This window comes from Peromyscus maniculatus, chromosome 21, assembly GCF_049852395.1.
Source record: "Peromyscus maniculatus bairdii isolate BWxNUB_F1_BW_parent chromosome 21, HU_Pman_BW_mat_3.1, whole genome shotgun sequence".
NCBI classification, from domain to species: Eukaryota; Metazoa; Chordata; class Mammalia; order Rodentia; family Cricetidae; genus Peromyscus; species Peromyscus maniculatus.
In genome coordinates this window covers 14,794,316-14,809,008 of record NC_134872.1, presented here as the reverse complement: position 1 = coordinate 14,809,008, position 14,693 = coordinate 14,794,316, and the positions used below count along the sequence as shown (strand labels likewise).

Below are 14,693 nucleotides of genomic sequence, written 5' to 3'. Positions count from 1 at the left end.
TGGAAAAGATTGGTGTACTACCTCAACCACAAGTATCCCTACCTTTCTTGGGGATAAAGAAGTGAGGGGACTGCACTGGGCTCTGGGGAAACTGAAGCAGTGCAGAGAAGTGTTCACACCTCAAAGTGCAAAACCCAGACCTCAGAGGCTGCAGCGCTAAAGCGGAGCTGTTGGGCATTGCTGTGTGGCCACATCCCAGCAGGAGAGTGAGTACATGACCCCTTCATCCTACATGGATCCCACACACAGTCTATAATGGCTCTCTCTACTTGACTTTTACTCTGTTCACTATTTCCCTTAGGATGTTTGGCTCTTGGATTCTTGGGAATCACCCCCCCTCACCTGCAGCATTGCTTTTAGGGCTGCATTTATCACAGTGGAAGTCTTTCTGTCTACAGTCTTCTTACACACCCACCTGTACTGAGTCATTCACAAACCGCTGCTGACAGGCAGTGAAATAAGTCATGGCTTCCTTTCCACTCCTAGACATAAACTGATATGTGTCTCTATGGAATTTTCAAACTCCCCCAGCATTCTTTATCTCTCCCTCCTCCCTCTTCCCCAGTTAAACTCCCTCCCCATTTTCTTCCTTTCCCTCTTCACAACACCTGATTCCTACTATATTCCCTGCATGTCCCAGAGTTCCTTTTCCTCTCTCCCCCATGCTCTTTCTTCTTTCCTGACTTCTGCAATGACTTCATGTTATAGAGATGCACATCTAAAGATTGAGAGCTAAGATCCACACATAAGAGAGAACATTCAGTCTTTGTCTTTTGGGGTCTAGGCTAATTTACTGTATAATATTCTCTAGTTCCATCTATTTACCTGCAATTTTCATGCTTTCATTTTCTTTACAACTTGTATATGTACCAGTTTCATTATCCACTCATCAGTCAAAGGCATCTGCAATTTTCATTTTTCTAACCTTTGCAAATGAAGCAAGTATCTCTGCACTAAGATGTTGAGGCCAAGAAGGGGTGTAGATGGATCATGCCATAGATCTATCTTTAGCTTATTGAGAACCCCTCAACACACACACACACACACACACACACACACACACACACACACACACACACACACACACACACTGGTTTCTTTTAATAGCTGGACCAGTTTGCAATCCCACAAACAGTGAATGAAGACTCTCCTTTCCCTGTACATGCATACGCATTTATTGTGAGTTGTTTTGCTGATATGAGACATTTTCACTGGCATAAGATGAAATTGCAATTAGTGTGTGTTTCCCTAATTGCTAAAGATGTTGAAACTCTTTCAGATATGCCTCAGCAATTTCTATGTCTTCTTGTTAGAATTATCTGTTGATATCTGTAGCCCATTTTTTAGTTGGGCTACTTGTTCTCTTGATTTTTTTTATAGATACTAATCTTCCATCAGATGAACAGTTGTAATCTATGGGCTTCTTCTTTGGTTGATTGATTTTTAATTTTATTTCTCTTTTTATAAATGACATTATTTGTCAAATTGTGTCCTTATTTCCTGAAAGAAAAATGGAGTACTATACAGAAAGTTCTTTTCTACTCCTATACCTTCTAGGGTATTGCATATATTTTCTTCTAGAAGTTTTAGCATTGCAAGTTTCACACTGGGATCTTTGATTCATTTGAAGGTGATTTTTGTGTCAGTGAATGATATGGGTCTAATTTTGTTCTTCTGCATGTGAACATCCAATTTTCCCAGCACAATCTGGTTGAAGATGCTGTCTTTCCTACAGTGTGTATTTTTGGCATCTCTGTGAAACATGAGATGGCCGTAGTTAAGGGAACTCCTGTTTTGGTCTTCCATTCACTCTCTCCCACTGTTTTACTTTCCTATTTTTGTGATGGTACCATGTTGTGTTTACCACTATAACTTCAGAATGTAGCTGTCATCTGGTGTGGCAATCACTCTAGTATCATTCTTTTTGTCCAGGATTGCTACAGTTCTCTGGGGCCTTTTGATCTTCCATATAAATTCTCATATATTTTTCCTATTTCCTTGAAGAATGGTGTGTGTATTAATTTTGATTGCATTGAATCTTTAAATTTATTTTGGTAGGAAGATTATTTTACAACATTCTACCAACCCATGAGCACTAGCAGTCCTTCTTGTGTCTTCCCCAATCTCTGTCTTCAGAGACTTTAAACTTTTTATCATAAAGGCCTTTTACCTCATTGGTTATATTTATTCATAGATATTTTTTGAAGCTGTTGTTAGATGAAAGTGTTCTCATGAACTCTTTTTCTCAGAATGTTTGTTACTGATATATTAAAAAACGTCTACAGATTTTTATAAGTTGATGTTGTATCTTGACACTTTGCTAAAATTCTTAATTATCTTTAGAAGTTTTATGGTAGAACTTTTGGGATTTCATCCCTAATATCATAATCTGCAAATAAGGTGAGGTAACTGAGATTCAGCAAAGACTCATGCATGTGATGACATGGCTTCTCTCTCGGCCTGGAGGGTGGGTGGGTGGTAAGGGATTAGGGCCTTCTGTCAAACTATGCAAGAAATCATATGGCTATGACTCCCACAAGGGTCTGAAGTGGCAGTGGGCAGTGAAGGTCTTGGGTCAGATTAACTAGTGGCTATTCTTAACAATATTCCTTGTTAACATTTTCCACTAAAAAATGTGGAATAAGTATTTGAACATGGTTTGAGTGCCTGTTTATCACATCGAGATTACACCTATTATTATGCTGCCCAGTATATGTGTATATACATACACATATAATATATTAAATTTTAATTAATTTAGAATGCATCCCTATTCAAAATGTAAATACTGACAAAGCACAAACTATTATAAATGAGTGAATTATTATGAATGAAAACTGAACTATACTTTCTTGTTAAACATGGAGTATTTGCCAGAAATATAATTCTTAGAGTTGGTACCAAATAATTTGGTTCATTCTTTTTATGAATATAAATTCATAATAATATGAATTATGAATGATATAAGCCATAATAAAAAAATATGAATGCTTTTCACAGCCAGGCCAAGTTGACAATCATGTCTGAGCCTAAAAACAACTGCCAAGTTCCATGCTACAATCATTGACTTTGCATTCGTTCAAATTAATAAAGAAAAAAAATTGCCACAGAAATGTCTTAGTGGAGATGATCCTCCTGTATTTTAGACATGCCATGATACTTTCCTATGATTTTTTTAAAAAGTCAATATTTTGACTCTATGTATTCTTTACTCTCTTCCCCACAGGTCTGGTTCTTTTGTGCATTTGTATTGAGGCTACATTTCTGTCTTTCATGCATTATTTTAGTTTTTGATGTTCATGCCTCCCAGTTCCACAGTAACAGTTTTCCTTGTATGTTTAGGATGACTTTAAACATTCACATTTGTGGATTCTAGTGTGATATTTCAATATGTATATACAATTTATAACATCAAATCCAAGTAATAAGCCATGGTTGATTTTCCATCTCCTCTCATTACTGTGTGTGAAGCCTTTAAGTTTACTATTCTGTTATCTAGAAAATAAGCAATAGCTTACTGTGAAATATCACACACACACACACACACACACACACACACACACACACACACACACACAAACTCTTAGGAAGAACACCTAATGTTACTTCTGTCTGTCTAACTTGTGGTCCTGTACACCAGTCTCCTGTTGCCAGCCCCACCACCATCCTTCCCATCAAGTGGCAATCACTGTCATAAATTCCAGCCTACTGTATCTAGAACATTTATATCCGAGAGAACACCAGTACTTCTCTTCCCCTATCTAGCTTTATTTCATTTACCATAAAATCTTTTAAGTCATTTGGTTTTGCTATATGATAGAGTATCATTTCCTTAAATGTCTAAGGAAGTTTCTATTATGTGTATGTACCACATTTTCTCTATCTACTATTTTGTGCTAGGCACCTAAGGTGATTCTACAGTCTAAATACTGAGTGTATTCAGCAGCAGGCATAGACACAGGGTTTTCTTTGATATGCTGAGGTCATTTTTCCTTTGGTATATACCCGGAAGTGGGATAGCTGTGCCTTGCAGTAGATCCACACTTTTCCCACGTTTGTGTTATATCTGCATCCTCAACAAAAGTATATGAGCATCCCTCCTCAATTCTCAGTAGCACATGCTACCTTTTGTGCTCTTCATAACAGACATTCTAGTCGAGGAGAGATGATGTTTCTTTAGTGAGGCTTTGACTTGCATTTCCATGACAACTAAACAATGAAATTCATCACTTTTTTAAAACTTCTTTGGTCATTTAAATTTTCTTCTGAGATGTGTCTATTCACAATTTTTGCATATTTCTGGTTGAGTTCTTTGGACTTTTTTCATTTTGAATCTTTCAAATTCCTCATATATTCTGGAATTAACATTTTGGGTGACTATTTGGCAATTTCTCCATTCTATTAATGTATGACAACTTGGATCACCCTGTTGGTTTTCTTCTTCGCTATACTGAAGCTTCTGGGTTTGATATATTCTATCCCCATTTGTCAAACTTTGCTTTTGTTTCCTCTGCTTTGGAGAATATTATCACTAAGAATAAACAGTGACCATATCAATGCCTTCAAGGTCAATGTTAAACCTCTTGTTCTAGCAGTTTGTTTTAGAAGTTGTGTCTTCAGACCTTTGATTCGTTTTGAGTATTTTTATAAATTTGAGAGAGTCGAGGTTTCCATCTTCTATAGTGAATGCCCAGTTCATAAGCTGACTGTATTTATTTTATTTCAAATTATTGATATAAAGATCAACGAAATAGTCATTTATCTGAATGAACTATAACAACGAAGAGAGGTGAGGTTATGCCAAATATGCTTCTTCAGTTATACTTGCTTCTAAAACCACCGATAATAGGAATCTTTTCTAGAGATAGACATCCAAGCCAAGTTATCTGCCCTCGGCTTGCTGAGACTATGAATGATCCCATGTTTGTATAATCATGGTTATGTAGAGCAAAAGCAAATTTAAATGTAAATAAAAATATTTATAAGTTAAAAGTTTTAAAATAGGCTAATTATTTTAATAATCATTTCATAGGAAAATAAAAAATATAAAAATTGCCAAGCTCCAAATATTTGAATTTGATTATAAAACATTTGTAAGAGATTGAATGATTACAAACTCTGACAATTTTCAAACATTGATTTGACTATCATTTTTTCCTCTATTTTCCTTTGTGTTCAGTTCAGTTATTGCTTCCTAAGCCAGAAAAATTATAAAATCACAAGTCAGAAGTGGTAAAAATCAAGTGTATATAATAAGAGACTTAAGAATCTTTGAAAGACCAACTTATTATCTCATAAAACCAGTATTCCTTAATCACTATAAATTATGAAATGATCACTGTTGCTATATAATCAACAATTAGATTAATAAAAGAAATCTGGATCTCCTCCAATCACATTATATGTATCTTGAAACTCATTGCAAAGATTGGAAGGGCTGGGTCAGTGACAGTGATGACCTAAGAGAACCCAACACCTTCAGTTCTCTGAGCTTCAGAGATGCACAAGGGCTTTTATCTGTTCTGCCAGGGTCACTCTTCATTTGCTAGCTGTGATGAGTGTCCTCGTCGCCAATTGCATTTGTAACTACATCCATCAGCATCACTCCTTTGTCACTCTTCCTTTCTCCCATTTGGAACCCAGGACAATCTCATTGTTCTCTCAACCATCATCTTAGATAGATGCTAAAGTTGATTAAAAATCTTTCAAAGTCTTCGAGAATTTCATATTTGTATACACTTTATCTTGAACATATCCAATTTTTTTGCTTTTTGTTTATTTATTTATTTATTTATTTATTTATTTATTTATTTATTTATCCCAATTAGTTTCCTCTCTGTCTTCTCCTCCCAGTCCCTCCCCATCCTCCTCTCCTCTCCATCCACTCTTCCTCTGTTTCTCTTTAGAAAGTTAAAACACGAATTGCTAAATGGTCTTTTAATAAAACCCCAGAGGTAGAATATTGGAGTGAATATTAAAAGATCAGAAAGACAAAGGAACAAGCCACCTCCTACCTCTAGGACTCCTTAACCCACAAAGCTTTCCTCAGCAGAAGGACTTTAGTTCCTATCTCCTTGGGCCTTATATACCTTTCTTTGCCCACTGTATCACTTCCTTTTTAATGCTGGCATTAAAGGCATGTGACTTCCCAAGCAAAAGCATGAGATCTCAAGCTCTGCAATTATAGGTGTGTGCCACCACTGCCTGGCTCTGTTTCTCTCCTAGACTGAGTCAATCTCCTGTAGTCCAGGGTGGCTTTGAACTCACAGAGATCTAAATGGATCTCTGCCTCCTTGATGCTAGGATTAAATGTGTATGCCACCACTGCCTGGCTTCTGTTTAATCTAGTGATTTGTTCTGTCCTCTGACCTTCAGGTAAGCTTTATTTGATACACAATGCATCACCACAGAAGAAGGCAGACCTTTCATGGATATCAGCTAGTCATTTCTACTCCCTCCTCTCAACTCCCTCTACATTCTTCCCCTTCATGTCTCCATCTCAAATTCCTGTCTTGTTTTTTATTTTACTACCATGTTTGTGATGATAGGGATGAATTCCTACCAAGAAACAAGCCACAGATCCATAAATGGTATGTAAATACAAACCAGATACTGGTATATAATGACTTATTCTATACTCCATAATCTTCACCAGTCTGTTTTATCTTCATTGTGATTATTTATACCTCTTTGATATAAATTTTACAGAATTATTCTAAGTATCCAAGGATTAGGTCACATTAATTTCAACCAACCTAGAACTTCCCATATAACAAATACTAATAAAAACTGTGAAATATCTATTAATTTTATGGTTTTCCAATTGGTATTTTGTTCTTTAATTATCTCCTATAAATATACCATTATTTATTAAGTTTAATTTTTGAATGAGTAGACAGCACTAGGCATTTATTCCTCTGTTTCTTCATTTGCAAATCAATTTCAGGGATGAACTATATATCTCAGTGGTAGACTGCTTGCCTACCATATGTGTGGCCTTGAGTTCAAGCCTCAGAAATGTGAAATATATATTTCTAGAACACCTTTTCACCTCTTCCCTTTTTAAATGTAAAATACTAATAATTCTTCATTCTACTGAAGTAGTTAGTAGATCTATAGGCAGAAGGAAGGGGACATGACAAAACCATCCATTCCTGTAAGAATCTGACACACTTATTTATTCTCTGAAATATAAGATCAAATCTTACAGGCTTTCGAAAACATTTTCATTTAAACAATGAAACTTCAAATCACTAATCTTCAGGGAATAGGTTTCTAAAAATATTAAATTCTCCTTATACCTTAGAGGAGTGTTATAATCTATAGTGTTGACATCAGTGACTTATTTTACATAATTTTTCTTCACATGCTATATTAAGTGATTCATTTTCCATATTTTTACATGCAAAATCCCTACACACTTTAGAATATTTCTTCTTCACCTCATGCTCCCAATATTACTTTCCAAAGATAAACTTCATAAATTGGTGATTTATATCATTCATTCTACACAAATTCACAAATATATAGACATACAGGTATGATTTTGAAATACTACATTATGGCTTCATTTTAAAATGTAGGTGTATATGAATGTGCTTATTTTAAACATATAAACAATACAACTTATGTGTTGCACGTTTCTTTGTTTCATAAATAGAACAAGTAAAGAGAATTCAAGATGAAAGATTATCCAAGAATTACCATGGCTGGCTTTTGCCAGTGGCTGTGAAAGCGCAACCACAATTCTCCCAACACTTCTGTAAGCATTACAGAGTCCCTAAAGTCTCTGACACTTCCATAAGCATTACAGAGTCCCTCAACTCTGGTTAATCAACTCAGTGAGACTATGCTTGATGTATTTATGACTTTTCTGTACAGGAGAGTAGAATTTATTCCAATACAAAATTACACTGTGCCTTAAATACTAGCCGTAGGGAACTCTTCACTCCAGTGTAATGCGTAGTGGTTGGAATTTATTGCCTACTAAGTTCATCCATGCCACTAAGCATTGCATGGGGAGCCGAAGCTGAGAATGACAGCAATTCCAGGTGACTTGTTTATATCTAATTGACGGGGACTTAGCTGGACCAAGAGGGAGATCCTCATACATTACATTTAAATCCCTTTGAAAGCCCGTGACCTTTCTGTCTCAGAGCTACTGTCCCATGTTAAACTGCAGGTGGAGATAGGTGGTTTCATATGTCTTTCTTGAAATATTAAGAAGGGGAATAACTTCAGATGAACATAACTCACATGACTGTCTTCCAACAGTTTGCCAAGGATAGCAGTCGGCATGCTTACTCTGTTTTTATTTTTACAATTAAAATGAACAGCATCTTTTTTTACTAGCCTATTAAAGCAACCATTTTAACACTGGCAGTAAAGACACAGGAGTTGTTTATTTAATTCTTTCTGAAATCTTCTTCTATGATTCAGTCCTTTAAAATAAAATAAATAAAATTCATTCTGTTAGCTGAAGCTTGAAAGTTTTCAGGATGAGTTTGCTGGTGGACTACTCTGTTGCATTTGGTGATGTTTTATTAAGAGGCCCTCTTATAAAACTATTTAGATTGGCAAATTTTTGTCTTATCTAACCTCTGAAAGTTATCAAATTTTCTCCAAATGCACTTGCTTTATTTCCTGTTCACCTGTAAAAATGATATTGGCTATCTTAAGTTCTTATGCTTCTGATATTAGTAATGAGCATAGGCTTTACATTAGTGGTCCAGCCTCCACTTTCAGTGTTGACATGTGAGAGTAACTCTTAGCTATCAGTCTTTCATCAGTGTGTTCTCATATTAATGTCTGTAGTCACTTATTCTATTTAGGTGATGTTTAATTATACAAATTTGGGGACTTACATGTATTATTGCAAAACTGCAACATTATTTTTTTGTGAATTATTAAGATGACTTTGTCCTCAGTTGTGGTATTTAGTCATTGTTCCCATGATTTTCGTGTCACTTGGAATTTCCAGAAACATGACTTCACTGTCTTCACTGATGTCAGTTTGACATCACAACATGGAATAGTGTCACAGCTCATGTAAAGATCTTTACTTGTATTTTAAGGAGGCCACCACTTACCAAGTCTGTTCTCTTTGTCTTTGTTGCTCATGAAATTCCCTTCTGATTAAATAACATTTTGCTGCAGTTTAAACATATTTACTACAGCATTCTTCTGATCTCCACATGTGGCATGTAGTTATTTACATGACACTTCCCTCAGTCCCAGGGATCATTAACCTGCCACTTGATTGGTTTAACCTAAATATTAAGTAGCTTATCATATAATCTAAAATTATTAGTTCATATTGTATAGATTCCATATATTTTATTTTCATGGATAGATTGAACATATTAATTTTGATTGACACAGATATACTCACACGATGGAGTAAATATTGTTTTAGTTCATGTACAATGGCAGTGATCTACTTAGGACATTGTCAGACATGGGCACATAGTCAAGAGTGGGGAGGAGGCTGGTCAGTGAAACCAACACTGCTGAAGGACAGAGAAAGATGTTCCAGGGATCTACAGCACACGGCAAATGGATGAATAATAAATAGGTCATTATGTACTTCTAAAACAGGACAAAACATTATGTTGAATGTACCATAAATACATGATAAAACTTTAAGGTGATGGGAAGTCACTGTGTTGTGAATGGAAGATAGTTTACATCCGATAAGTGTTTGTAATAAGTTGCCAGTAGTGGGTAATCCTGAATGATTACCCATTAACATTGTTGGATTCCCACTGTCAGAGTTAAGCAGATAAGCACTAGAGATATATTAAACTTTCCTAGGTCGTTCAGACTGTATTTCTGGAAACAGGGTGAGAAATGAGGTGGTTTGACCCTGATGGCATTTACTCATCTGTACCAGGCACAGGTCGGCTGCTAGATAGAGGGATGTTACTAGTATACTAGAATAGTAACCCATGATTTGAGGGGGCTTACAGTCTCATCAAAGCACACAGATTGAAACAACACATCTGAAGTACAGAATACATAAAGTTGTGGGTAAGAAGTATAGTAAACAAAAATTAATAGTAGAAGTTGGAAAGATGTGGCATGGTAGAGACAGGATATTTAAGATAGGAAGACTCCCTGAGGGTTATTTAGACAAAATAATGTTTAGAGGGAAAGTTTGATGAGCCTGGTGATGATAAAAGTGGTGCATATAGAAGAGATGAAAGATAGACAATGTATATGTGTTTATGTGTGCAGTTTGAATCTGGTTGTCTTGTGCGTTGATCTTCTTTCTCATATTAATTTTATCATTAGTAAACATCTATCCTCATAAACAATAAATGAACAAAATTATATAATGTCTCTCATCCTCAGAAGTTCATTGATACTTTGTTAAAAAAAATAAAGTTAATGTCATTACTCCTTCAGACTTTATAAAGAAAAAAAAATTGTTCCAGAAAAATCTCAGTATTGATTCTGTGGTTTTATTCATCAGCAAAATACTATGATCCTAATAGTACTTAAAACCTTATATGTTTAGATGTGGAATTAAACAATGAAATAACCATCATTATCTTCTCTTTTAAAGCAGGCCAACACTGTCTTATTTCCTAGTTTATCATAGTGCAAAGAGAAAAAGTAATGGAACTGGCAACGTGTGGTCAAGTGTGTTGACAGTGCTCAGACCCTGACCAAAACTGTGTTTAAAAAGATGTCATTTCTCCCTGCAGCCACCTATGAACATCCACTCCATCGTGGTGCAAGTCCAGTGTGTCAACAAGAAGGTGGGCACAGTGATCTATCACGAAGTGCGCATTGTGGTGCGGGACAGGAACGACAACTCACCCACATTCAAGCATGAAAGCTACTATGCCACCGTGAATGAGGTCCGTGCCCTTGTGTTGGTGTGTGTGGTTAGCTTCTATTGTAAAATGTGTGATTCCACTATAATCGTGACCACTGGATCCTAGAAGTAATAGAAATGCACTGTAAGAACTAAGACTTAGAAAAAAAATGAACTCTGATAACTTATAATCGCATTCCAGAAATTCACGTTGCTTCAGAAAAATGAAAATGACTGTACTTTTTTATTATAGAATATATTGAGAGAATTCAAGGCATGCTACTGACATTTATGTTTATTGAAAGGCATTTGGCAAAAAAAACTCTATATTTATGAAATGATCTCACTAGGCATCAGAAGAAATTATTTTTGTGAGACTGCTTATTTAGTTATTGACTAATAATAATAATTATTATTATTTATTTTTATTTTTTTGTTTTAAGATAGTCTCATTACATAGGTCAGACAGCTCCTTTGGGCTTCAAACTCTCAACTCCTGCTGATCCTTCTGCCTCACCTTCTCTAGACTCAAATTACAGAAGTGAACCCTTTAGTAGCCTGTTACATTTTAAAATTTAATTCTGTGACACCCAGAAACTTCAAATGGAAACCGTAACCACATTATTTTCATTTCATTTTATTTTTATTACAAATTCTTATATGGAAATCATGATGACATTTTGAAAATATCTTTAAAAAGTGATGTTGATTTTATTGAAAATTGGTTTTTATTGTCATATTTTTCCCTTTAACCAAATATTCCTCTGATTTTTTAAGTAATGGTTCTTCTACTAATTTGTAGTTAGATATTGGCTAGAAAACATTTGCAGAGTAACTATAATATTCACTTCCAATGTACAATATGGACTCATGCATAATTAAATTAAGTTGCTATTAAAAACTACACTCAATATATAAGACTATTTTTACCTTCAAAATGTTTTTCTCTTTAAATTCATACATATTTTATAGGAAGTCATCAGTATATTTTGGATGTAAACACAAAATTCATACTTTCAGCTCAGCAATTTCTAAAGTCAATTAAGATACGTTTTGTTTGTGCAAAAACTTATATTTGTAAACATTTGGTAAAATTAAATAATAGAAGATGAATCTTCTAAAATAATATCACTTTAAAATGTTTGAAGATCAAAAGTGAAGCATGTTGGTCAGGGACTCAGTCTGTCTTTGAAACCCTTCCATCTGGTCCAGCAGTAACCACAGTTTCTGACTACTTCCCATGCCTCTGGCTCAAAGTTCATTTTAAATGTTTTCTTTTCAATATCTGAAGTACAATATTTGAATTAGAGTTTTCCCTGTTTGGTTGCTTACTTAAATGATAAAAACTGATGTACAAATTATCTTAGGCAAAGCTTTTAGCTCACATTCATTTTCTTCCTGCTTTGTCTATTGTCCATTTATCTTACTGAAACTTAAAATGCTCTTAATTTAATTTTTAAGGCATTCTCTACTTCCTGATTACTTTCTGTCTCTCCCACGGTCATTTGGCTGTCTTGTTGAGAATAATACTCCTCAGATACCATTTTCCTCACGTCACTCTGCTGCTCAGAGGCTGCGTCATTTCACATTATCATCAGGGAAAGGGCCAGTTCCCTTAGTGGATCGTCAAGGCCTGCACAGTCTCATTATTTCTCAATGCTCTTCTCATCTCATGTCTCACCTTGCTCAAACTTTCTCATATCCCACAGGCATCTCCACTGCTGGGCTTGTGCTCTGTCCCATGAGCTCTTCCTCCTTTCTCATCTAAAATTAGCTCAGGATCTATTCTCCAGAAATCATGTTCTCCTAGATGATCCATATTTATTGACCATTGATTTCTTCAGACCATAAACTCACACAGCATCTGGATAACTGAATGATGTAAAGTAGGGCCATGTGACATTCTTTACCCATTATTTTGAACAATCCAGTTTCTTCTACAAAGCTGTCCAGTGCTTCGTATGTGACAAATAGCTGAGGTAAGCCTGACCCACTGACTCCATCTTTGGTTGTACAGACTGTGTACTTGGTGGTCATATCCTTCCCTCCTGATTTTTCCCATGCTAACTCTGATACATATTTGTGTCTTTAAAATCAAGGTTTTGTTTATACTTGTCAACAATATCAAGTGAGAATTTTTGCTGTTATCATCTTTTGTTATCTGAGTAGTTCTGTGATGATAGTTCCTGTTTTAATGAGCCAAAATTTGCATGTGTAAATATATGAGTGTGTATGTGTGTATATATGTATGTACATATGTATGATTTTGTGCATATATTATACATGCATACATATATGTATTTGTATGTGTATATGATATATTTGAATACTTCTGTATATACATGTGTACACAAAATATCATCTACAATGTTACCTATAAAATTAAAAGAATTTATTTTGCTTTGCCTAAGAGTACAAGATACAAGATATTTCTCTGGCTATTTTCTCATTTACTACGAGGTTAATACACTCAAAACCTACATTTAAAAAGTCATTCAGGATTTAAGAAATTGTTGGTTTGATATTATTTGACATTGCAATAAAATGCAAGGCATGTGTAAAGTCACAATCACAGATTTATAAAGGAAACTTTCCAAGCTCAGACCCTGGCTAGTCCCTCTTTCCTCCCAAGATAAGGAAATTGAGACCTGCACAGTATCTAAAGTGACAATAATAGCCCAGAAATGTTAGAGTTTACACCCAAACCCAAACAACCCTTCCTTTGGTCCTCTCTTTACTACTGACTAATAAGCCATTTGATAGACTGGGGTAAGCATGTTATTGTATATCTGAATCAGAAATAAGTATCAAGGCTTATAGCTAGAGTATTTTTGAACATTATTATGATCACAATGAGTACATTTACAAATGTGTTGAATTCTAGATGCTAATAATCTTTGAAAGCGTGTTTTTCTAGTCATATGTAAAAAATTCATCAAAATTACTAATATTTTATTTAAATTCCAAGTGATGATTATGATAAAGGTTATTATCTCTTACTTGAAAGTAAAACATAAGACAGTGCAAGGAATTTCATCTTTTTGGGTAATTGGCAACTAAACAAACTTTGGACAATTATATCATTAAGTAATTATAATGGCTGGTTTGAAAAATAAATTGGAGCATAAAATTGCAGTTTATTCTTAAGCTAGTTCAGAAGATAAGTTTTTATCAATAATAATGGCTTTAAAAATACATATATCCATACCCCGGAATTTCTTCATATATCTTTTACTTCCCAAAACATATTCATATATATCCCACCCCCAAAATTTCTTTTGAAATAACAGACAGCAAACAGGTAAATACATAAAATTCCATGCAACATGTTTGTAATTTATTAAAGGAAAGTAAATATCACATAGTACGAAGATTATGTTGTTGCAAACAAGACTGTAAGAGCCAGAGGGGCAGGATGTCAGTAAGATTGCGTCTTAGAAATCTTAGGGAAACTATACTCATGAAATATCTGCAATCTGGCTGACTAAACAATAACTGACCAAAGATAATATCAACTGACATGTTAACACAGGAGCGGGAAATCTCACTGGACCCCAACTCTAGACAAAGAACTACAGGCAACTAAAGAATCCTGTGGGGGGAGATAATACCGCCATGGGTGAGACCATAGTTGGTTATCCAATACCAGGTGGTCAGCTCTGAATTCATATGCACACAAGTTACATTGTATGGAGTGAGAAGATTATATTTATATATTTAGGATATGACCACACGTAAAGAAAATGAGGCCAGAAGTCATGAATTTGAGAGCCAGTGGGGGATTGGGTTGGGGGTTTATTGAAAGCGGTGGAGGGAGGAAAGAAAAAAGGGAAATGTTGCAATTGTATTTTGATTTCAAAACAACAATAAA

General features: G+C 35.0%; 1 protein-coding gene across 2 annotated transcripts in view; it reads left to right on the top strand.

The window, feature by feature from the left end:
- Positions 1 to 14,693, top strand: part of Pcdh15 (protocadherin related 15) — a 1,435,956-nt gene that overhangs the window by 992,938 nt on the left and 428,325 nt on the right. For both annotated transcript variants that reach the window (XM_042266444.2, XM_076556998.1), the window contains exon 8: positions 10,710 to 10,865. In XM_042266444.2, the coding sequence (XP_042122378.1) occupies positions 10,710 to 10,865 (156 nt within the window). The remainder of the gene's footprint in view (positions 1 to 10,709; positions 10,866 to 14,693) is intronic.